Genomic DNA, 26,954 nt, shown 5'->3' on the forward strand with positions numbered 1-26,954 from the left:
ATGTTGTGATGCGGGCACGACCGCTGCAAAGCCTTGAATCTATCCCAGGCTTCTCGAAGTGACTCTCCAGGTTCTTGCGTGAATGTAGTCAACTTGTGTCTTATTTCAGCAGTCTTGGTGGGTGGAAAGAATTCTTCTAGAAAGGCCTGTGAAATAGCACTCCACTCTGTCTCCTTGACATCGTTCAACCATGTTTGAGCCTTATCACGAAGGCTAAAACCAAACAACATAACTTTCAATTGGTCTTGAGTGACCCCTTGATGCTTGATAGTACCACATAGTTGGTTGAACCTTTGCAGATGGTTGGTGGGTTCCTCAGATGGATGACCACCATATTGATTTTGTGAGACCATGGAGATTAGAGCTGGCTTGATCTCAAAGTTGATTGCTTCGATAGTTGGCATCGTAAGCCCGTTCGGGACACTGCTCGAGAAAAGAACCCCATATGATTTCAAGGATTTAGACATCGTGTGACTCGGTGGAGTCTGTAAGTCTTGAGACCCTGACTGCTTCTTCTTTTGTTGTTTCTTTTTGAGTTGTCGAAGAGTCTTACCAAGATCGGGATCGGGAGGGACCAAGGTACCCGTTCTAGCAGACCTGGGCATAAACAACAGACAAGAAAACGCAGTAAAATTTGCCTCAATTGGAACTAAAAGTTCCAATGAGACAATGGAAACAGTTCAAATAATCAAACTAAAACTAATAGAATCTAGCCGTCTCCCCGGCAACGGCGCCAAAAACTTGATGAATTAAAAAGTGATACCGCAAGTGCACGGTGTCTGTTGTTAGCAGATACTTAGCAAATACGGGTCGATCCCACAGGGAGACAAGTTCTATTAGTTTTTGCCTAATTATACGAACTATTTCAATAACGAAAGTTGATTTTGGATATTATTAACTAATGAAGCTAAAGCAATAATGTAAATGTGAAATTATCAATGAATTAAAAGGTCTAGGGCGTCTGTTCGGTTCACCATGCTTATACCAATCCAAGAACACAAATCAATCCATAAATGAATAAACTAAGCCGAGTAATTAAATTACATGTTAATCCTACGGTCGGGTCTTAACACTTTCAATTCAACATATGCAGTACGGTCGCTAACATAATCAGAATTGCCAATTGCACTAAGCCTCTAAAAATACGATCTTTCGATTCTAATTCCTATTAGCTAGATAATCAATTCATGAAATTGGCCGATAACATGAATCAACAATTAAAACAAATCAATCGGAATACTCAAGCAATAGTCTATAAATTAACAAACTTTATGCATAATAATCATGGTATAAACATGGCTTCCCTTACTTAGCCCTAGAATACGACTACTCGCTCATAATTGAATTAACAAACATGATAGAAATAATAAACATGAATTTCATAATCAAAGGAAAAATTAAACTATGGAACGAAAACAATAATAATAAACTAAAGCAAAAGAAATTATGAAAAATACCTTAGACTGATCGATCGAAAGGAGTGTACTAGGGCTAAATAATATGAAGAGAGAAAAATAAAACTAAGCGTTTAAAAGAATTCTAAGGAAATAATAACATGAGGGAAATAAATTAATTCCCTTGAGTATTTATATGCTCCTATTTTCTAAAATAAAGCAAATAAATAAATAAGAAAATAAAAATAAAAGTCGTCGATGATTGGTCGATGGAGCGATGACGTGGCAGCCAAACCCGAGCACGAGCCGCGCACACGGCAAGAGAGATGGCGAGGCATGGGCAGCGAGGGATCTCGCGCACCATCCCTCGCTGGCATGATGATGAGAGACTAGCAAGAAAGTAGAGCAGCGAGGGAGCTAGCGAGCCATCCCTCGCTGGCTTAGTGAAGTGCAGCAAGACAAGCAACGGAGCAACGAGGCAGCGAGGGATCTCGCGCACCATCCCTCGCTGGCCTAGTGAGGTGCATAGCAAGCAACCATGAAGCGATGAGGCACGACGAGAGGTGTAGCGAGCCAACGAGGGATCTTGCGAGCCAACGAGGGATCTTGTGAGCGACGAAGCATGGTGGGCGGCAACTCCAGCGCCTACGCTGGATTGCCAGCGAGCGAGGCAGAAGCTTTGCGTGCAAGGGATGGCGAGAGATCTCTCGCTGGCTGTCGAGCCATCCCTCGCTGGATGTTTGAGCGTTTTGTTTATGTCATAACTCTCGTTCTACAATGCCCGTATGGACGTGTGACCTATCGTTGGAAAGCTCTTTAAGCCTACTTTCTAGCCTAATCAAAATAGTCTGATTCCGATATGTAGAACGTGAGATATGATCAAAAGAGTGAACGCTTGTCCATTTTGATGCTTAGAAAAAATAACGTTTAGCTTCGTTGTTGACTCAAAAGCTATTCCGAGAGACATGTAATGATCCTTGAGTCAAAATCTCATTCGTTCATCATCCAAATCAACTTTGAACACTTAGAAATCATCCAAATGACCGTAAAATCACCTGAAATATTAAAGAAAACACGAACGGAGAGTAATAGAGTACAATAACGACAACTTATGCAAATGTAACTCTAAATGCAACTAAAATGAGACGAATGCCTAGAAATGCAACCTAAATGCGCCTAAAATACCCTATACAAATAAGATTCATCACTTCGTCAGCGAAACAAAAGGCTATTGCAAGCATTTTTGGTGATTGGGAGCAATCTTACGAAGAGTTGCCTAGGTACATGCAAGCATTGAAAGAGTCTAATCCAGGAACCGTCGTGGAATGGTGTACCTTGGCTTCTAATGAAGATCCTTCTGTTCACATTTTTTTGAGAGTGTTTTGGGCATTCAAGCCTTCCATCGATGGTTTTAAGCACTGTCGACCCCTAATCACCATAGATGGAACTCATTTGTATGGTAAGTACAAGGGCACGTTACTCATAGCCATGGGTACCGATGCGAATTCTCAATTGTTCCCTCTTGCTTTTGCTATTGTTGAAAGTGAAAATGGTGAGAGTTGGAATTGGTTCATGAAATACATTCGGCATTTAGTTACTCAGAGGGAAGGTTTATGTGTCATTTCTGATAGACATGCAGGGATTTTGCAAACAATGAATGGGGTCAATAGTGGGTGGGAGGAGCCGCGTGCCCACCATCCATTTTGTACTCGTCACCTTGCCTCTAATGTCAACACTCAGTTCAAGAATGCTTATGTGAAGAACCTTTTCGGAAAAGCCGCAGATGCTCGTCAAAGAAAGAAGTTTGATTACTACTTGGGAATAATTGGTGAATTGAATGTTGAAGCTCATAAGTACTTGATGGATATTTCTTCTCATCGGTGGTCGATCCACCATGATGGTGGTTTTAGATATGGCGTGAAAACCACAAACATGTCCGAAGCTTTTAATGGGGTGATGAAAGGTGCTCGTTGTTTGCCGATAACCGCCCTTGTTCGGATGACGTTTTACCGAGTGAACTCCTACTTTGTTACAAGACGAGGTTGGGGTAAAAGGAGAATTGAAGAAGGCCACGATTTCATTGAGAAGGCCACAACAACAATTGAAATGAACATGGCAAAATCTGGTGCTCACGAGGTCCAAGCCTTTGATCATGAGATGGGGCTATTTGAGGTTACAACTGGACGAGGAGGCATGTAACACCCCGACAATTCTTTCTTTTCTAAAATAACCTTTTAATATAAAACGTAGAGAATTATCAAGGCATTATCGCCCGTGTGAAAACGTAACGGCTTATTCAGAATTTTGCAGCGGAAAACAAAAAAAACTAACTTTAGGTTTATAAATAATCGATTACAGGTTTAGTCCCAAAAATCAACCAACGAAAATAAGGAAATATAAATAGTACGACAAGTTTAAAGTCCAATTAAACAAACCCAAGTCAACTTAGTAAATCAAAACTAAAATACAAGCTCTCTATTCCCGATCCCAATGATGCAACATCTTCAAACCTGCAGATGGACAATGCTTATTGATCCTTAGAGACTGCTCACCAAAGATTGGGTCATCACAGGATCAATAAGGCATAGCCATGATCAACATGCACAAGCAAAAGCACGTAATCAGCAAAGCTGAGTACTACATACTAAATCAATAATAATCCTAACATGATTCTATTAAACGAACGATCCTAACATGATACTAATGAACACAAATAAAGGCAGACAAAACATGATAGTTTGACGACCATACTTGACCAGACTAGACTAGACTAGACTTTTAGCAATAATATTATTTTAGTTGAAATAGACAATGGACCGAGTTGTCCATCCAGAAGTCTTCACTAAGGAAGACGAGGTACGGGCACGACTCCGTAACCTCAGTGACCTGCGATATCGAGGAACGTTTTAATAAAAATAGAACACGGTGATCAATCCGGTCCCAGAAAAGGCCATGGGCTACCACCATGAACCCCAACTCCTGTTTGTCCGTCACTTTAGACGTGCACAGTCTAAAGCTATTGCTACCCAGTTTCACTTTACATGATTTACAAATTGAGATTCCGTTATGACTCAACCATCACATAAGACATACAATTCACATTTGTTCACAACTGTTTTTATCTTGGAATTAAGTAAGTGATCATAAAAGCATCAATCAAGACTCATTCCAATTGATCCAACCTTTCCTTTAACCATGAGCAACCCTGTATATGGGCATAAAGTTTCAACTTACTAAACAAGGTCCTCCGCCCTCATAAAGTAGTGAAAAGATAGAAAGGGAACAATAATCAATCGATCCAAACCAACATATAGAATAATCTAGTGTTCCCAACCAACATGTTTGTATCAATCATCCATACTAACATGTTACAATTCTCATAATGCAATATAAGTTCAATATGTCCGTCCAACAGTATTAAACATGCAATTTCAACATAACCAAGTTCGTCAATAATATCAACATCACCAAGTTCAACCATAATATCAACATAACCAAGTTCATCAACAATTTCGACATGGTTTCAACAAATAGCACGCATTCCAAGCACACAGGTATGTACGTACCTTGTGTAAACAACTAATAGGCCACTTTAACACTTTCAAAAGTCGCCTAAAGAGAATTCTCCGCCTAAAACAACCAACAAATATTCTCAATCAACTTCTAATCACTCACAACAATAACAAAGCATTCTAAATACATCCTAAACATATTTAGGACATTCCCTAACATTAAAACTTGAACATTTGATTTCCTAGCATCATAATTATTGAATCAATGATTGAAATTCGTTGAAAACTCTTCGCAAACGTCATACTTTAAATTTTCAGCGAAATCAAATCGTTTAAAGCTTTCCCAAAACCAAATTATCATGCTTAGAACATAAAAATAATAATTTTAATTATTCATAACCATTCTATCATGATTTTAAAACTATTAAAATCTTAAAAATTCATGTGTTAATAATTAAAGTTCTCGTTTCAATCAAATTATGTAAATCTGAAATTTAATATTTCAATTATGTAAAATATATAAATCTGAAATTGATAATTGACTAATAAAAACTATACATTTAATTCAATGAAACATAAATTACATAATTTAAACATTTAATTCACATTGGGTTTTTAGGGGATTAACCAAAAAGGGAACAGAGGAGGTTGGCCGGCGGAGCATAGGTGCGGTAGCGACGGAGCATAAGTGAGGCAGCGGCGGAACGACGGTGCGACTGGGGTGCGCGGTGGTTGCTGCCGAAAACAGGGGGAATACGAGTGAGGAGGAGCACGAAAATGAAACAGAAAAGAAGAACGAAAGAGGAAAGAAATGAGGGGAGACTACCGTGCAGCAAGGCGGCGCGACAAGGGCGGCGCACCAGCAGCGACTCGGTGGTGGTGGTTGCGTGCTCTAGGTGGCTGTCGAGCAACATAGACATCAAAACAGAGCCATTGATTAATGAGAGAAATCGAAAGAGAGGGAAAGGAAGAAGAATAAGAGGGAAGAGAAGGAGAGGAGTTTACCGACGAGGGATGACGGTGGTCCGGTGGCTGGGTCGACGGCGGTGGCTGGTACAACAGCCAGTAGGGTTACACGTGAAGGAGGAAGCAAGGTTTGAGGGTTTTGGTGTATTTGGTTTCACGTGAAATTGAAGCAAGGAGGAGTTGAGTTTCACGTGAAACAAAACAAGGGTGGGGAATTTTGGGCTTACCAAGTTGGTCTAGAATTAGGAATGAATTTTAGTGTTTGAATCCAAAAGGATTATTTTCTAAATTCACGTGTTTTCGTAATTCAAATTCTTTTCAACATAAAATTCTAAAATTATTTTAGTTTCATAAATCGTTGAAATATTTAAAACGTATAAAAATAAATATTCGTAACTTAAATATTTATTTCTAAAATTCGTAAATTCTATTTAAATATAATTAACTATACGTTAAAATATATTAATAAAATGTATAAAATTACGGGGGATTACAATCTACCCCTCTTAAAAGAATTTTCGTCCCGAAACTTGACACGAAAATTCACCAATTTCTCAAAAGTTTTCAACTTATTCTTACTGGAGAAGTACTTGTGCCACTAATGTGCACTCTTTTGCCAACTTAAAGTTACTTGTAATATTCACGAACACATTTTCTTGTGCGGAGAATCTATGTACTTTGCATCAGCATGAATAAGTTGCTAAAAATAAGCATAAAAATGCATAAAAACACCATAAAAATAGGTAAAAGCGCGAATTTCTATCGCATTCTACCCCCCTTAAAGAAAACGAGTTACGCCCTCGTAACTCATCCCAGAGAATGACTTTGGATATTTCTACTTCAACGAATCATGCCCCCAATGCTATATTTCCACTAAAATCGTAACAAGTGGGATTTCAACACGTCTTTCCACACAATGCCTCAACAGGTTCCATCTTAAAGCTCGCAGAGTAACTATTGTTGCAAGAAATTCAATCACTCTAGTTGGTCTTCCCAATTACCCTTAAAGTCAATAACACAAAATCTCAACATATATTTTGTAATAATTTCAGTCTGTCTATCGGTTGCAGGATGGAAATAAATACTCATTTCAATGTCGTTCCCAAGATTCACTAGACCTTTTTGCCAAAATTTCAGACTTTTATGGTCGGTAAGGATCTCAGATGTTGCCCCATAAAGATAATGTCTCCAAATCATTCAAAACAAACGCACTAGCAGCTAGCTTTAGGTCATGGGTAGGGTAATTGGTTTCATAAAGTTTCAATTGACGCGACAACAGGTGCGGAGGTCAAACGCTCTTTTAAAATCTAGAAAGCTTTCTCACATTTCTCACTCCACTCGAATTTCGATTCCTCTTTCAACAAGTTGGTCAATGGTTTTGCTCTCTTCGAAAAGTCTTTCACAACCTCCTATAATGGTCATCTAGGCCTAGGAAACTTTAGGTATCGGACACGTTCTTGGAATAGGTCACTCACTCACATCTTGAATCTTAGTAGGATCTACAGAGACTCCTTCTGGTCAACTTTTCCTTTTTACCAAACCTCATTATGCCTTTCATGGGTGTATAACTTTTGGCACAACTCCTAGCTCTTCACCAATTCATATATTTCTTTTCATCTTTTCAAGACAACAATGATTTCTAACGATCCTGGACCACTCAAATCGTCTCTTAGGTTTATTCCCTTACGTAACATAGTTCTCAATCAATTTAGTCCTTCACTTTTCTGTCGGTGTCACTTATACACAGATGACTTCAAGATTCGTATACTTCATTCACATAAAAAAAAAATTCTTTCTAAGCGTCTCCAAATAATCCTCAAGTGTTTGTCATGCCCTTTCTCGTTCGTTGAATAAATCAGGATATCATCAATAACATAATAACAAACTTAATTCAGAATTCGTAGAAAATCTCATTCATCAAATCCATAATTAGTGCAGGTGCATTGGTTAACCCAAAAGACGTTACTCTAAACCCATAATGACAATAACGAGTCCTAATGAGGTCTTAGGTATATCTTTATCAGCTATCCTCAATTGGTGATACTTCAAAAACAAGTCAGTCTTCGAGAACACACTCGCCCAATTCAATTGATCCAATATGTCATCTATCCTAGGCAAAGGATACTTGTTCTTGATGATGTTTAGATCTCTAAAATCGATGCATAATTCCATACTCTTATCTTTCTCCTTAACAAACAACACAGGAGCTCCCCACGGTGATGCACTAGGCCCAATATATTCCTCATCGAACCATTCTTGAAACTATGTCTTCAATTCACTCATTTCAGGAGTTGTCATTCTATATGGTGCTCTAGATATATGCGTCATTCTAGGAACTAAGTCTATAGGGGACTCAACGGCTCTTAGCAAGTGGCATACCTGCAATCTCACTAGGAAACACATCCATGAATTCATTCACAATTGGAACATCCTCGATCTTCATTCCGACTTCTTAACTCACATCTAGCTCACACAACCGAAAAATGGTTCACAAGGCAAGTTCTTAAACAATTTGGTACACCTTATGGTTACAACGGTAGGAATACTTACGGGTAGATCAATCACCTCAAAATCTACTAACTTCAGACTCTTAATAAGAGATGACGAAACAAAAGAATAAGCTTTCCCTGAATCAAATAACTTTCTAACTAGCACGGAGTTAATAGAAAAGTAACAGAAGCTAAGTCAACAGGTCGTTCAGCTTCATTTCGACTTATCACAAACAGTTTGCCCGGAGCCTTATTATAGTTGTTATTCTAATTAGCAGACTTATGGAGGTTTCCTTGGCTGTCTTGCGACCCTATAGGCTTCGAACTCTAATTTCTTGACTGGTTAAATCCCGACTTCACCTGTTTACCACTCTCATCACCATTTTGTTCCTTTTTCTGCTTAGTAAAGCACTCATACTTCCTATGCCCCTTTTTCTGACAATAGTTACAGTTTATTAATTCTCCCTTACAATTCTTACCAGGATGGTTAATATTGCACATCTTACAGTGATACACTCTCTCAGATTGGTTCCTATTGTTGTGACCCTGTTTGTTCCTTCCTTGAAAGTTTCCATTCCCATTACCATTTTCATTCATATTTCTCTTGATTCCCTTGGTTTTCTCCAACATTAAACTCTTTTCTTTTCTCCCCAACAACAATATTTTTCTTGTCCCTTCTAGACTGCAAACCATAAATATGAGCAGCTTCCCCATACACAATATCCAAACATGTAAAGGTTTCCCCACCTAATCCTAAGGTGGTCATGCTATAAATCTGCTATAGTATTCATCGATGGTCATGCTCCCCATACTAAGGTTTATGAATTCCTAAACTTTTTGCTTTCTCATAAAAAGTAGGGTAAAACTTTCCCTTAAGGCAGTAACAATTGAATCCTAATTGAATCTCTCAGCAGCGCTAAGCCTAACTTTATTCTCTCTCCACCATAAATCAGCTTCATCTTTCAAATACATGACAACTTGACCCACTCTCATATTCTCAGGACAGTTCACAGCCCCAAACAATTTCTCAAACTCTCTAACCTAGTTCTCTAAAAAGTAAGATCAGTTTGCCCTTAAAGTATGGTGACTTAGCTTTGGCTAGTCTCTCAAACATGCCCCCGGCAGGATCGGGATGGTCAGTTCTCTCTTGGATCAGCTTTTCCGCCAAGAGGCGAATAGCAACAACTAAGTCATTGTTGGTCATTCTATAACACGGCCTTAAATTAATATACTCTATCTTAGGTTCTAAACCTCACTTACATGTCATTCTATATCAAGCAATATTTGATTTGACCATAGAGATCGCCTCAATAAACAATATTCACATAAAATCATTTACGAAGGTGCAACAATCATTGCAAAATAATTCTCCTCTATCATTTGCGAACGACATTCACATAAAGGACATCCGATCGAGGGAAACAAATCAAATTCAATCATCACAAATAATAATAATAAAAGAAATTATTCCTCTTCGCGTGCCCAAACTAAATCATTGACCACTTGGATAATTAAATATTTAACTTTAATTCATCAAAAGAAACTTGTATTTCCTAAAGAAAATTTTATTCCTCAAAACAATATTAATAACAATTTCTAAACCATAATAACGTACTTGTCCTCAAAATAAAATAAAGGTTCTATGACATAAATATAAACTACCGCTGGGCGAATTATGGAATTCTCAAATTGGAAACGAATACTTTAACTTTTATTGTTAATTCTATAAAGGTTTATTACATCCTTGAAAAGAATAAAGAATAACTCGATCTCATATTACTTTAACTTTAAACTGTTATAGCTTTGCTACTTATTCTTTAAAACATAAAGGAACTAACTAACTATTACAACTTCAAACGTTTAAGGCATCTTGCCTATCTGCTCTTTCCTTGGAAACTTGTGGAGTGAAATCTAGATTTTCAGTATTCGTTGAACTCTTCCTCCGGATCCGAATCTTCTTTCACACCTTACCAGGGATCTCAATGGTAGGCTCATAGGTCTTTGGGTTAGGATTTTCTGCCTCAACCTACATTCTCATCCTCAACGGCTACATCATTTTTCTCTAGATCATTATTTACACCAACTCCTATAGGTTCCTCTATAACGGCATCCCAAGCATGATTCCCTATGTCTTTACCCTTATTAATCCACTTTCTGCTACCTCAGTAGTGGTGGTCATAATCTCTGAGTCGTATCTCGAACTACCATCATAGTCCCATACTTAGCCGAATTTGGTGTTCCATAATGAGAATGCATGTCTTTAAACATATCTTTGAGTTCTAGGTATGACATTTGGTTAGGTAAGCAATTAATGATAGTGGCTTCTATGATATCCTTTCTCATTAAGATAGGTTGCCCTTGAACTTTAGCATAGTATTCACATCCAAACATGATTTTCTTCACGTAAATATCTGGGGTTTCTATATCAAGTTTCTCGAAGGATCCTATGTTGGTGTACTTGGAAAGAAACATTTTATTCCTGAAATAAACAATTCAAGGTCTCACTAACGATTTTCCAGCCAAAACATAAACAAGGTTCAATGATCAATAAGTTTGGTGGAATCAAACAATTCTTTATGCACATGTAAATGTAACATTAAACAATTAGCACACGCACATACATAACAATCAATTTCTTATGCTTTCCTTGGCTAGCTACTAATGCACATATAATTCTATCTTATATGCCCTTCTTATACTACACATCTCTCATAAACTAGAGCATTGGAATAATTTAAATAACAAAATAAAAGGACGATGATATAATAAAATTATAACATAGGATAATAACATAAATAAAAATATAAAATAAAGTAAAATAAATTAAGGAAATGCGTAGCGAATAAATTCAAAAATAAAGTTATTAATTCGAAAAAAATTTATATTTTCTAATAACGAATTCTAACTCTTGAAACAACTAAAAAAAATGTACTCATTTTTTTTTTTGTTTTTTTTTTTGAATAATAAATAATAAGAAAAATAAAAATGTCGAAAGTATCACTTTAACTTTAATAATAATTTGATTTCGAACTTAAATAAGAAATATTATATACTTTCAAACAGGATAAAAGGAAATCGGCCCCCCAAAAAAAAGTACCAATTTTGAACACTATAATCCGTAGAAGCTCGATTTTTAAGAAATTTATTTTAAATAACTAGATAGTTAGGCGCCTAAAAATTTATTAAAGTAAAACCTTAGCTTCTAGATACCACTTTGTAACACCCCGACAATTCTTTCTTTTCTAAAATAACCTTTTAATATAAAACGTAGAGAATTATCAAGGCATTATCGCCCGTGTGAAAACGTAACGGCTTATTCAGAATTTTGCAGCGGAAAACAAAAAAAACTAACTTTAGGTTTATAAATAATCGATTACAGGTTTAGTCCCAAAAATCAACCAACGAAAATAAGGAAATATAAATAGTACGACAAGTTTAAAGTCCAATTAAACAAACCCAAGTCAACTTAGTAAATCAAAACTAAAATACAAGCTCTCTATTCCCGATCCCAATGATGCAACATCTTCAAACCTGCAGATGGACAATGCTTATTGATCCTTAGAGACTGCTCACCAAAGATTGGGTCATCACAGGATCAATAAGGCATAGCCATGATCAACATGCACAAGCAAAAGCACGTAATCAGCAAAGCTGAGTACTACATACTAAATCAATAATAATCCTAACATGATTCTATTAAACGAACGATCCTAACATGATACTAATGAACACAAATAAAGGCAGACAAAACATGATAGTTTGACGACCATACTTGACCAGACTAGACTAGACTAGACTTTTAGCAATAATATTATTTTAGTTGAAATAGACAATGGACCGAGTTGTCCATCCAGAAGTCTTCACTAAGGAAGACGAGGTACGGGCGCGACTCCGTAACCTCAGTGACCTGCGATATCGAGGAACGTTTTAATAAAAATAGAACACGGTGATCAATCCGGTCCCAGAAAAGGCCATGGGCTACCACCATGAACCCCAACTCCTGTTTGTCCGTCACTTTAGACGTGCACAGTCTAAAGCTATTGCTACCCAGTTTCACTTTACATGATTTACAAATTGAGATTCCGTTATGACTCAACCATCACATAAGACATACAATTCACATTTGTTCACAACTGTTTTTATCTTGGAATTAAGTAAGTGATCATAAAAGCAATTTCAACCTGACTAAGTTCATCAACAACATTAACATAACCAAGTTCATCAACAATTCAACATGGTTTCAACAATTAGCACACATTCCAAGCACACAGGTATGTACGTACCTTGTGTAAACAAACTGATAGGCCACTTTAACGAATTCAAAAGTCACCCACAAGGAATTCTTCGCCTAAAAACAACCAATAAAATTCCCCAATCAATATCCAACAGTTTACAGCAATACTATAGTACTCTAAGTACACCCTAAACATATTTTGAACCATCCCCAATATCGAAACTTAACTAAATAACCTCCAAGCATAATAACTATTAAACTAATGATCCCAAAACGTTCTAAATTTCATTAACACATCCCTTTTAAAATTTCCAGCCATATAAAATAATTTCAAACGTCCACAAAACATAATCAATGTTCTTAAAATCATAAAAATAATAGCTTTAATAATATATAACCATTCTATTATGATTTAAATCATTAAAAACCTTAAAATTCACACTTTAATAATTAAAATCATTATTTCATTTCAATTACCTAATCTGAAAATTAATAATTTAATTATGCAAACCTAACGTTCCTAGTATCTCAAAACAACAAACTTAATAATCCATACTCAACCTACCATGATTTATAATCTTAAAAACCTTGAATTTCATACTTTAAACAATCAAAATTAATATTTCAAAGTAATTTGATAATCTGAAAATTAATAACTTTATTATATAATTTGCATAATCTGAAATTTATAACTTAAATTACAAAACCATAACTTTAATTCAAGAAAACATAATCCAAATTAATAAATCATAAATAAGCCATAATTTATAATTCAATCAACCAAAACTGAAATAAATTCGTTTATAATCTCAACATCAAATCTGAAAATCATGTTCAAACCATAAAAATTATAAATTTAATATCAAGAACATAATTTAAATTAACAACTATAATTAATTAAAATAATTAGTTACTTAGGGTTTAAGAAATAACCAATTCAAGAGGGAGAGGAGGAGGAGGAGAGGGACTGCCGGCGGCTGGTGCAGGCACGGCGACGAGGGAGGCGCGGCTGGTGGCGACGTGACTGGGCGGCGCGACTGGTGTTGGTGGTCGCGGGTAATTGCAGGTGGTTGGGACTGGCTTGCGCAAGGAGTAAACAAGGAGGAGGAGAAGCAAGCGCGGCTTGACTGCAGCGACGCGACGGTCGACGGGAGGTGCAGCAAGGTGGCGCGGCAAGGGCGGCGCAGCACCAGTGATTAGGTGGTGACGACGGTTGTGGTGGCTGTGCGAAACAGAACCCGCGATTAAGGGGGAATAAAAACGAAAGAAAGAGAAACGAAAGAGAAGAGGAAGGAGGAAGGAATTACCGTGCACCGGAGGAGGAGGAACGACGGTGGTCGGGTGGCGGTTGATCGACGGCGGCGGCTGAGACAAGAGAGGGCAGGGTTGTGCGTCGTGGATGTTGAAGCAAGAAGAAGGAGGTGTTTGAAGCTGTTTTACGTGAAGTGGAGTAGAGGGTTGAGATGGGTTTCACGTGAAGTTGAAGCAAGGGTAGGGAATTATGGGCTTACTTATTTTGGGCTTTATCAATTTGGGCTTGGCTTAGGATTAAGGTTGTTTGAATCCAAAATGATTAGGATTGTTTTCTAAATTCAATCGATCGTGTTTTCGTAATTCGAATTCGTTTTAACTTAAAATTCTAAAATCCTTTTCAATTTCGTAAATCGTTGAAAATATTAAAATGTAATAAATAAGTATACGTGAATTATATATTTATTACTCAAAATTCCTAAATTCTAATTAAATATAAATAATATACGTTAAAATATATTAATAAAATTTATAAATTTACGGGGGATTACAATCTACCCCTCTTAAAAGAAGTTTCGTCCCGAAACTTGACACGAAATTTACCACATTTTCCCCAAAAGCTTTTAACTTATTCTTACTAAAGAAGTACTTGTGCCACCTATGTGCACTCTTTTGCCAACTCAAAGCTGCTTGTGTTACTCATGAACACATTTTTCTTATGCGGAGAATCTATTTACTTGCATCAACATGTATAATTTGCTAAAATAAGCAAAAAAATGCATAAAAATACCATAAAAATAGGTAAAAAGCGCGAATTTATATCGCATTCTACCCCTCTTAAAGAAAACGAGTTACGCCCTCGTAACTCATCTCAGGGAATAACTTTGGATATTTCTCCTCAACGAATTATTTCCTCAATACAATATTCTCACTAAACTCATTCCAACAAGTAAGACTTCTACAATTCTTTCCATACAATGCCTCAACATGTTCCATCTTAAAGCTCGCATAGTAACTATTGTTGCAAGAAATTCAATCGACTCTAGGTGGTTTTCCCAATTACCCTTAAAGTCAATAACACAGGTTTTCAACATATATTTCATTAGTAATCTCAATCTGTCTATCGGTTGCAGGGTGGGAAGCAATATTCATTTTCAATGTTGTCCCCAAGATTCAACTGGACCTTATTGCCAAAATTTCAGACTTTTGTTCTCGGTAAGGATCTTACATGTTGCCCTATAAAGGTAATGTCTCCAAATATTCGTAGATAACACCATAACAGTTATCTCTAAGTCATGGGTTTGGTAATTAGCCTTATAAGGTTTCAATTGACGCGACAACAACTAAATCTAGAAAGCTTCCTCACATTTCTCACTTCACTTGAAATTCGATTCCTTTTTCATCAAGTTGGTCATTGGTTTTGCTTACTTCGAAAAGTCTTTCACAACTTCCTATAATAGTCGTCTAGGCTTAGAGAACTTCAAATATCGGACACGTTCTTTGGAGTAGGTCACTCACTCACATCTTGAGTCTTAGCAGGATCTACAGAGACTCTTTCTGGTCAACTTTTCCTTTTTACCAAACCTCCTTATGTCATAACTCTTGGTCTTAACTCTTAGCACTTCCACCAATTCATACATTCCCATCTTTTCAAGACAACAAATGATTTCTAACGATCCTGGACCACTCGAATCTTCTCTTAATTTTATTCCCTTAAGTAACGTAGTTTTCAATCAATTTAGTCGTCACTTTTCCGTCGATGTTACTTATACACACATGACTTCAAGATCCGTATACTTAATTCATATAAAATAAATTCTTTCTAAGCGTCTCCAATATAATTCCCAAGTGTTTGACATGCTCTTTCTCATTCCTTGAATAAATCAGGATATCATCAATATAATAACGAACTTCATTCGGAATTCGTTTTATATACCACTTTGTAACACCCCGACAATTCTCTCTTTTCTAAAATAACCTTTTTATATAAAACATAGAGAATTATCAAGGCATTATCGCCCGTGTGAAAACGTAATGGCTTATTCAGAATTTTGCAGCGGAAAACATAAAACTAACTTTAGGTTTATAAATAATCGATTACAGGTTTAGTCCCAAAAATCAACCAACGAAAATAAGGAAATATAAATAGTATGACAAGTTTAAAGTCCATTTAAACAAACCCAAGTCAACTTAGCAAATCAAAACTAAATACAAGCTCTCTATTCCCGATCCCAATGATGCAACATCTTCAAACCTGCAGATGGACAATGCTTATTGATCCTTAGAGACTGTTCACCAAAGATTGGGTCATCACAGGATCAATAAGGCATAGCCATGATCAACATGCACAAGCAAAAGCACGTAATCAGCAAAGCTGAGTACTACATACTAAATCAATAATAATCCTAACATGATTCTATTAAACGAACAACCCTAACATGATACTAATGAACACAAACAAGGGCAGACAAAACATGATAGTTTGACGACCATACTTGACCAGACTAGACTAGGATAGACTTTTAACAATAATATTATTTTAGTTGAAATAGACAATGGACCGAGTTGACCGTCCAGAAGTCTTCACTAAGGAAGACGAGGTACGGGCGCGACTCCGTAACCTCAGTGACCTGCGATATCGAGGAACGTTTTAATAAAAATAGAACACGGTGATCAATCCGGTCCCAGAAAAGGCCATGGGCTACCACCATGAACCCCAACTCCTGTTTGTCCGTCACTTTAGACGTGCACAGTCTAAAGCTATTGCTACTCAGTTTCACTTTACATGATTTACAAATTGAGACTCTGTTATGACTCAACAACCACATAAGGCATACAATCCACATTTGTTCACAACTGTTTTTATCTTGAAATTAAGTAAGTGATCATAAAGGCATCAATCAAGACTCATTCTAATTTACCCAACCTTTCCTTTAACCATGATCAACCCTGTATATGGGTATAAAGTTTCAACTTACTAAACAAGGTCCACCGCCCTCATAAAGTAGTGAAAAGCTAAGAAGGGAACAATAATCAATCGATCCAAACCAACATATAGAATAATCTAGTGTTCCCAACCAACATGTTTGTATCAATCATCCATACTAACATGTTACAATTCTCATAATGCAATATAAGTTTAATATGTTCATCTCACAGTATCAAACATGCAATTTCAACCTGACTAAGTTCATCAACAACATTAACATAACCAAGTTCATCAACAATTCAACATGGTTTCAACAATTAGCACACATTCCAAGCACACAGGTATGTACGTACCTTGTGTAAACAAACTGATAGGCCACTTTAACGAATTCAAAAGTCACCCACAAGGAATTCTTCGCCTAAAAACAACCAATAAAATTCCCCAATCAATATCCAACAGTTTACAGCAATACTATAGTACTCTAAGTACACCCTAAACATATTTTGAACCATCCCCAATATCGAAACTTAACTAAATAACCTCCAAGCATAATAACTATTAAACTAATGATCCCAAAACGTTCTAAATTTCATTAACACATCCCTTTTAAAATTTCCAGCCATATAAAATAATTTCAAACGTCCACAAAACATAATCAATGTTCTTAAAATCATAAAAATAATAGCTTTAATAATATATAACCATTCTATTATGATTTAAATCATTAAAAACCTTAAAATTCACACTTTAATAATTAAAATCATTATTTCATTTCAATTACCTAATCTGAAAATTAATAATTTAATTATGCAAACCTAACGTTCCTAGTATCTCAAAACAACAAACTTAATAATCCATACTCAACCTAACATGATTTATAATCATAAAAACCTTGAATTTCATACTTTAAACAATCAAAATTAATATTTCAAAGTAATTTGATAATCTGAAAATTAATAACTTTATTATATAATTTGCATAATCTGAAATTTATAACTTAAATTACAAAACCATAACTTTAATTCAAGAAAACATAATCCAAATTAATAAATCATAAATAAGCCATAATTTATAATTCAATCAACCAAAACTGAAATAAATTCGTTTATAATCTCAACATCAAATCTGAAAATCATGTTCAAACCATAAAAATTATAAATTTAATATCAAGAACATAATTTAAATTAACAACTATAATTAATTAAAATAATTAGTTACTTAGGGTTTAAGAAATAACCAATTCAAGAGGGAGAGGAGGAGGAGGAGAGGGACTGCCGGCGGCTGGTGCAGGCACGGCGACGAGGGAGGCGCGGCTGGTGGCGACGTGACTGGGCGGCGCGACTGGTGTTGGTGGTCGCGGGTAATTGCAGGTGGTTGGGACTGGCTTGCGCAAGGAGTAAACAAGGAGGAGGAGAAGCAAGCGCGGCTTGACTGCAGCGACGCGACGGTCGACGGGAGGTGCAGCAAGGTGGCGCGGCAAGGGCGGCGCAGCACCAGTGATTAGGTGGTGACGACGGTTGTGGTGGCTGTGCGAAACAGAACCCGCGATTAAGGGGGAATAAAAACGAAAGAAAGAGAAACGAAAGAGAAGAGGAAGGAGGAAGGAATTACCGTGCACCGGAGGAGGAGGAACGACGGTGGTCGGGTGGCGGTTGATCGACGGCGGCGGCTGAGACAAGAGAGGGCAGGGTTGTGCGTCGTGGATGTTGAAGCAAGAAGAAGGAGGTGTTTGAAGCTGTTTTACGTGAAGTGGAGTAGAGGGTTGAGATGGGTTTCACGTGAAGTTGAAGCAAGGGTAGGGAATTATGGGCTTACTTATTTTGGGCTTTATCAATTTGGGCTTGGCTTAGGATTAAGGTTGTTTGAATCCAAAATGATTAGGATTGTTTTCTAAATTCAATCGATCGTGTTTTCGTAATTCGAATTCGTTTTAACTTAAAATTCTAAAATCCTTTTCAATTTCGTAAATCGTTGAAAATATTAAAATGTAATAAATAAGTATACGTGAATTATATATTTATTACTCAAAATTCCTAAATTCTAATTAAATATAAATAATATACGTTAAAATATATTAATAAAATTTATAAATTTACGGGGGATTACAAAAACAACCAACAAATATTCTCAATCAACTTCTAATCACTCACAACAATAACAAAGCATTCTAAATACATCCTAAACATATTTAGGACATTCCCTAACATTAAAACTTGAACATTTGATTTCCTAGCATCATAATTATTGAATCAATGATTGAAATTCGTTGAAAACTCTTCGCAAACGTCATACTTTAAATTTTCAGCGAAATCAAATCGTTTAAAGCTTTCCCAAAACCAAATTATCATGCTTAGAACATAAAAATAATAATTTTAATTATTCATAACCATTCTATCATGATTTTAAAACTATTAAAATCTTAAAAATTCATGTGTTAATAATTAAAGTTCTCGTTTCAATCAAATTATGTAAATCTGAAATTTAATATTTCAATTATGTAAAATATATAAATCTGAAATTGATAATTGACTAATAAAAACTATACATTTAATTCAATGAAACATAAATTACATAATTTAAACATTTAATTCACATTGGGTTTTTAGGGGATTAACCAAAAAGGGAACAGAGGAGGTTGGCCGGCGGAGCATAGGTGCGGTAGCGACGGAGCATAAGTGAGGCAGCGGCGGAACGACGGTGCGACTGGGGTGCGCGGTGGTTGCTGCCGAAAACAGGGGGAATACGAGTGAGGAGGAGCACGAAAATGAAACAGAAAAGAAGAACGAAAGAGGAAAGAAATGAGGGGAGACTACCGTGCAGCAAGGCGGCGCGACAAGGGCGGCGCACCAGCAGCGACTCGGTGGTGGTGGTTGCGTGCTCTAGGTGGCTGTCGAGCAACATAGACATCAAAACAGAGCCATTGATTAATGAGAGAAATCGAAAGAGAGGGAAAGGAAGAAGAATAAGAGGGAAGAGAAGGAGAGGAGTTTACCGACGAGGGATGACGGTGGTCCGGTGGCTGGGTCGACGGCGGTGGCTGGTACAACAGCCAGTAGGGTTACACGTGAAGGAGGAAGCAAGGTTTGAGGGTTTTGGTGTATTTGGTTTCACGTGAAATTGAAGCAAGGAGGAGTTGAGTTTCACGTGAAACAAAACAAGGGTGGGGAATTTTGGGCTTACCAAGTTGGTCTAGAATTAGGAATGAATTTTAGTGTTTGAATCCAAAAGGATTATTTTCTAAATTCACGTGTTTTCGTAATTCAAATTCTTTTCAACATAAAATTCTTAAATTATTTTAGTTTCATAAATCGTTGAAATATTTAAAACGTATAAAAATAAATATTCGTAACTTAAATATTTATTTCTAAAATTCGTAAATTCTATTTAAATATAATTAACTATACGTTAAAATATATTAATAAAATGTATAAAATTACGGGGGATTACAAGGCAGGGCTTCAGGTAAAGGTGGTAACGTACACACTGTTAACCTTGTAGCCAAAACTTGCACTTGTGAGAAATTAAAAATCTACAAGTTTCCATGCTCCCATGTGCTTGCGGTTTGTCGTTCTCGCAGCTTATCTTATGCTGCTTTCGTTGATCCTTTCTTTACCACTGTCGAGTATAGGCAAACATACTTGAAGATCTTTCATCCACTTCCTGATGTTCCCTATTGGCCTCCTTATACTGGGGTGAGAATAGTTGCTGATGCTAGTAAACGGCGTGGTGTGGGACGCCCAAAGTCGTCTCGATACCCTAATGAGATGGATTCGAGTGCTCGACGCAGTGTCAATGTAAAATCATGTAGCATTTGTCGACGTCAAGGGCATAATAAGAAAACTTGTGCAGCTAGGGGTGGTGTTGGATCATCGGGGTAATAAACTCAGTTTATGTTTCTTTTCATGTGTGATTCTAAGTTTAATTTTTGTGCATATATTTCTTTTGACTTGTGATTTTATGAGTTTCTAATAAACTTCTTTTTCAGGTCTCATGGAGCCGACGATCCATCCCGACCCACGTGATACTTCGGTTTTGACGTTGCAGGCGGAGCATAGGAGTGAGGATGTTTGGGGAGGGGTTATGGGCAGGCTTTTGACGTGTCGGGAGCACGTGCTTGGTTTAGGAGAGTGGGTGATACATGATCGAGTCTTGGAGTTTGTTAGGTTAGCAGGGTTCTATGGTGTACATAGATTGGTTGGTGGTGGATTAGCCTTAGATAGGTCTTTGATTACAGCATTGATTGAGAGATGGAGACAGGAGACGCACACTTTTCATTTGGCTGTTGGTGAGGCTACTATTACTCTACAGGATGTCGCTGTTTTGTTGGGGCTCAGAATGCATGGGGCTCCTGTCACAGGGGATGGTACTGGGGTGTGGTCAGCTTTAGTCGAGGAGTTGTTAGGGATACGACCAGAGCCTGGTGATGATGGAAAACCTGTTCTCCAGGGTTCATCATTGAGGATGACTTGGTTGAGGCGACACTTCAGTCAGGGCCCCCCGATGACGCTGCTGATATTGTTTATGAGAGGTTTAGCCGAGCATATATTCTTGCACTTATGGGGTCAACTTTGGTCTAAATTGTGATTAATTCAACTAAAAAAGCATAAAATGACCTAAATTCAACTAAAATACCATAAATTGACCTAAATTCAACTAAAATTGCCTAAAATCAATTAGTTAGGTCAACTTCGGTCATTTTAAGTCAACTTTGCTCAACTTTGGTCAACTTTGACCTAGATGAAGTTATGTTAATTAATTTAGGTTAATTTAGGTTAACTTAGGACAATTCACCTTAAATTGTCTTAAATCGCCTACATTCACCAAAAATTGTCTAAACATTCCCTTAATTCACCAAAAAGTGCCTAAATTCACCTAAAATCGCCTTAAATAGCTTCAATTCACCTTAATTAGCCTAAATCCACCAAACATAGCCTAAAAAGGCCTAAACTAGCTTAAATTCACCTAACATAGTCTAGAATAGCTTGAATTCACCTAAAATAGGCTAAATTAGCTTAAATTCACCTAAAATGGCATATAATAGCTTAAATTCACCAAAGATTGCCTAAAAAGGCTTAAGTTCACCTAAAATGGCCTAAAATGGCCTTAAATAGCTTCAATTCACCTAAAATAGCCTTAAATAGCTTAAATTCACCTAAAATGGCAAATAATGGCCTAAATTCACCTAAAATGGCATATAATAGCTTCAATTCACCTTAATTAGCCTAAATCCACCAAATATAGCCTAAATACACCTAAACTAGCTTAAATTCACCTAAAATAGCCTAAATCCACCAAAATAGCCTAAAATTGCTTAATTTCACCTAAAATTGCCTAAATACTCACTTTTTACTTATTGTAGATGACTTGGCAGCCATATTTAGAGACGGTAATTGGTTTACTACCCGAGATTTGTAGATGTGATAGAGATATATGGCGCTCAGTTGTACCGTTGATTTGCTTTGACATTGTTGAGTGCCACTACCCAAATCGAGTGATGCGTCAGTTTGGATTGGAACAGTCAGTTCCCGTTGCGTGTGTGTAATCCCCCGTAAATTTATAGATTTTATTAATATATTTTAACGTATAGTTATTTATATTTTAATAGAATTTACGAATTTTAATAATAAATATATAATTAACGTATGTTTATTTTAGTTGATTACATTTTAAATATTTTTAACGATTTATGAAATCAAAATAGTTTTAGAACTTTTCAATGAAAAGAATTCGTTTTACGAAAACACGTTCGATTGAATTTAGAAAGCAATCCTAACCGTTTTGGATTCAAACAAACTCAATTCTATTCCTAGCCCAAGTTGCAAAGCCCAAAACAAGTAAGCCCAAAATTTCTCCTCCCTTCCCTTCCAACTTCACGTGAAACTCAAAACCAAATACACAAAACCCTTCTTCTTGCCATTCACGTGAACCTGTAAAAAAAAAAAAAAAAAAAAAAAGAAATTTCTCTCGAGCCTCCTCCTTCGTCAGCCGCCGCACCAGGCACCGCCTGGCCGTCGTCGTTGTCACGCCGCCGCTCTCCTCCACTCGGTAACTCATTCCTTCTCCTCTCGTCCGTTCTTCTTTCTCTTTTTCGTGTTCCCTCTCCTAACTTACTGGTTCTTCTTTTCTTCTCCGGGCAGTCACCACCGCACCATCACTGCCACCGTGCACTGCTGTTGCACCGCCCAGCTCGCCGACCAACGTTTTCTATCATCCTCTTTCTTGTCTCTTCATTCTCACGACGGCAGCCAAGTACGATAGAGTGCGACCACCGTAATCACCACCACCAGGCTCCAGCCGCGTCGCCCGTCCCCCGCGACCAGCGCCTTGTGCAGCGCCGCCTGTGCTCCGCCGGCCAGCCTCCTCTCTCCCTCTTGATTTGGTTAATTCTTAAACCCTAAACTAATTAATGTTTTAATTACGTTTTATTAATATAATTCATGTTTTCCTTGAATTAAGTTATAGTTTTTATGGGTTAATGATGAATTTTAGATTTTATGTTTTTCACAATTAATAATTTTAATTTCAGATTATATAATTGAATTAAAATAAGGATTTTAATTATTAAAACATGAATTTTTAAGGTTTTAATAGTTTTAAAATCATGATAGAATGGTTTGAATTATTAAAGTTATTAGTTTTATGTTCTAAGCATGATAATTTGGTTTTGGGAAAGCTTTAAACGATTTCATATTGCTGAAAATTTAAAGTATGATGTTTGCGAAGAGTTTTCAACGAATTTCAATCATTAATTTAATAACTATGATGTTAGGAAATCAAATATTCAAGTTTGGATATTGGGGAAGGTTCTAAATATGTTTAGGATGTATTTAGAATGCTTTATTATAGTTGTGAATGATTAGAAATTGATTGGGAATCCTTGTTGGTTGTTTTAGGCGGAGAATTCTCTTTAGGCGACTTTTGAAAGTGTTAAAGTGGCCTATTAGTTGTTTATGCAAGGTACGTACATACCTGTGTGCTTGGAATGTGTGCTAATTGTTGAAACCATGTTGAATTATTGATGAACTTGGTTATGTTAATGTTGTTGATGAACTTAGTCAGGTTGAAATTGCATGTTTGATACTGTTGTATGAACATATTAAACCTTTATTGCATTTTGAGGATTATAACATGTTAGTATGGAAGATTGATGCAAACATGTTCGATTGGGAACACTAGATTATTTAGTATATAATTCAGATCAGTTAATTGTTGTTCCCTTTTTAGCTTTTCACTACTTTATGAGGGCGGAGGACCTTATTTAGTAAGTTGAAACCTTATACCCATATTCAGGGGTTGATCAGTATTAAAGAAAAGATTGGAGTTAATTGGAATGAGTCTTGTTTGATGCCTTTGTGATCACTTACTCAATTCCAAGATAAAAACGGTTATAAATAAATGTGAGTTGCATGCCTTATGTGATTGTTGAGTCATAACAGGGTGTCAATTTGTAAATCATGTAAAGTGAAACTGAGTAGCAATAGCTTTAGACTGTGCACGTCTAAAGTGACGGACAAACAGGAGTTGGGGTTCATGGTGGTAGCCCATGGCCTTTCATTCGGACCGGATTGATCACCGCGTCCTATTTTCAGTCAAACGTTCCTCGATATCGCAGGTCACTGAGGTTACGGAGTCGCGCCCGTACCTCGCCTAGCTAGAAAACTCGGTCCATTGCCTATTTCAATTAAAATAATATTATTGTTATCAAAGTCTAGTCCAGTCTAGCTTAGTCTAGTCAAGTGTGGTATTAAAATTAATATGTGTCGTTTGCCTTTACTTATGTTTCATCAGCATCATGTTATGATTGTTCGTTTAATAGAATCATGTTAGGATTATTATTGATTTAGTATGTAGTACTCAGCTTTGCTGATTACGTGCTTTTGCTTGTGCATGTTGATCATGGCTATGCCTTATTGATCCTGTGATGACCCAATCTTTGGTGAGCAGTCTCTAAGGATCAATAAGCATTGTCCATCTGCAGGTTTGAAGATGTTGCATCATTGGGATCGGGAATAGAGAGCTTGTATTTAGTTTTGATTTGCTAAGTTGACTTGGGTTTGTTTAATTGGACTTTAAATTGGTCGTACTATTTATATTTCCTTATTTTTCGTTTATTGGTTTTTGGGATTAAACCTGTAATCGATTATTTATAAACCTAAAGTTAGTTTTATGTTTTCCGTTGCAAAATTCTGAATAAGCCGTTACGTTTTCACACGGGCGATAATGCCTTGATAATTTTCTACGTTTTATATTAAAAGATTATTTTAGAAAAGAGAGAATTGTCGGGGTGTTACAGTGTGACACGAGTGTTGATCTTCATAATGTGGATCGACGGCATAAGAACAAGAAGTTTGAAGAGATGCATCGCAAATATGTGGAGGAGTGGCGTGATCGTGAGAGTCGGATTGTTCAAGGCACTCCTTTTGCCGGTCATCGTGAGAGGATGAAGGAGTATATGGATTGGTATTGTAGCATCACGAGACTCCTCATTACTCCTGTTACACGATCACCCCCCACCACTCATTATCAGTCGTCTTCCTCTGATATTATTTTGGTAAATTAATCCTTGTTTCCGTTTTCATGTATAATGTTTATATTCATAACTAATGTTGAATTCTAATTATTGTTTCACATTCTTTTTTGTAGTCACATGCATTGGCTGATCTTGCCTCAAGATGCACTCGAGCTGTGGATTCTGCGCTAGAGTTACCTCCCAGTTTGGCCTTTGCTCTCACTCTTGATACGTTACGCAATTTGAGTTCCTCTTGCATTGAGACCTTATCAAGAGTGGGGCAAGACCATATCCTCCAACAATATTATTTAGCCTCGTCTCAGTGTACACCCGACACCTCCTCCACCTCACATGTTTCTAGAGGGCGTGGTTTTCGACCACCACGTGCACGCCTTCCACCACTTACTCCTCCTCCACGCCCTCCACCACCACCTTCTCCACGCCCTCCACCACCACCTTCTCCACTCCCTCCACCACCACCTTCTCCACGCCCTCCACCTCTTACTCCTCCTGTTCGTACTGCATCTCCGCCTGCATCACAAGTTATTTCATCTCCTCCTTTGCAGCTTCTCACTTACCGGCGACAAAAGGATTGCTCTCCTAGTCAACGTCCCGAGCCAATTGCCGAGGAGGATGAGTCCTCATTTTCATCGTCCGAGCATGCAAAGAAACAACGTAGAACTTAGATTTGAGCTACATTAGAAATTTTGTGTAATCTTTTGTTCTTTTTGCTAGTATTGGAACTTTTGGAACTTTTAGAAACTCATGTGTCATTATTGGAACGATTTTTGGAACGATTGAACTTTTGGAAATTGTTTGTTTGCACTCTTCTATTTTGTTGCATAAGTGTTATGGTTTGGTTGGTTGGTATGATTTGTGGAGGTTGTTGGAGTTGCATTATAGACGTTGGAGTTGGATTATAGACGTTGGAGATCTTGGAGTTGTTTACAGGTTGTTGGAATTGGACTATTTGGCAGGAAGATCTCAGCCCATTTTCTGGCTGAACACTGGAAACTGCAACCTTGGATGCAGGATGCATTATGAACCGCTATCTGAGATAGCGGTTTGGTTCTAAACCAAACCGCTATCTCAGAATGTGGTTTAGTATCATTAACCGCTATCTGAGATAGCGGTTTAGTTCTAAACCAAACCGCTATCTCAGAAAGCGGTTAAGTGTTGAACCGGAAAAAAAAGTTTTCTCTCTCCCTTGCTGACGTGGACGGTATGGTGGGAATTAACAAGAAAAGTAACGTATTTTGGGAATTAATGTATCTTTGTGCAATATTGACGGAAATCGCTCATTATTTTTTGGTGCAAATGAGTCACGTTGACCATATAAATTATAAAGGAGGCGGAGGATTTGAACCTGAGACCTATTATACATAAGGTTATATGTATTCGACTATAATCGTCGAGTGCAGTTATTCTATTTTTGGATCGGATTTTAATAAAATCCAAGAAACCCTTTGTTCAAATGCAAAAAAAAAAAAAAAAACCAACAATCCCTAATATTTCTATTTGGTAACCTTTTTCAATTTTCGACTTCAAGGTTCTCCAGGTTTTTTACAAAGCCCTAACTGTAGACACCTACTTTTGTCCCCATTCCCGAAAGGGAAGGTTCGATGATGAAACCATAAATCTCCACTTGACAACGTATCTCCTATAAAATA

General features: G+C 37.0%; 2 protein-coding genes, 1 long non-coding RNA gene and 1 other non-coding gene across 4 annotated transcripts; all 4 read left to right on the forward strand.

Annotated features, from left to right (window-relative positions):
• LOC130462280 (small nucleolar RNA R71) lies at window positions 1-107 on the forward strand. The gene has a single exon (XR_008922377.1). It is a non-coding gene; the product is annotated as a small nucleolar RNA R71 (small nucleolar RNA).
• Window positions 108-2,678: 2,571 nt separating this feature from the next.
• On the forward strand, window positions 2,679-3,593 carry LOC110780690 (uncharacterized). Its single transcript, XM_021985025.1, has one exon. It carries the CDS (start codon window positions 2,679-2,681, stop codon window positions 3,591-3,593), a length of 915 nt encoding a protein of 304 aa, XP_021840717.1.
• Window positions 3,594-20,765: 17,172 nt separating this feature from the next.
• Window positions 20,766-21,359, forward strand: LOC130461359 (serine/threonine-protein phosphatase 7 long form homolog). The gene has a single exon (XM_056829438.1). It carries the CDS (start codon window positions 20,766-20,768, stop codon window positions 21,357-21,359), a length of 594 nt encoding a protein of 197 aa, XP_056685416.1.
• Window positions 21,360-22,668: 1,309 nt separating this feature from the next.
• LOC110802699 (uncharacterized) lies at window positions 22,669-24,848 on the forward strand. Its single transcript, XR_002537281.2, has 4 exons — window positions 22,669-22,820; window positions 22,913-23,154; window positions 23,669-23,732; window positions 24,720-24,848. It is a non-coding gene; the product is annotated as an uncharacterized lncRNA (long non-coding RNA).
• Window positions 24,849-26,954: the final 2,106 nt, after the last annotated feature.

The sequence above is a fragment of the Spinacia oleracea genome, chromosome 5 (genome assembly GCF_020520425.1).
Source record: "Spinacia oleracea cultivar Varoflay chromosome 5, BTI_SOV_V1, whole genome shotgun sequence".
Classification (NCBI taxonomy): Eukaryota; Viridiplantae; Streptophyta; class Magnoliopsida; order Caryophyllales; family Amaranthaceae; genus Spinacia; species Spinacia oleracea.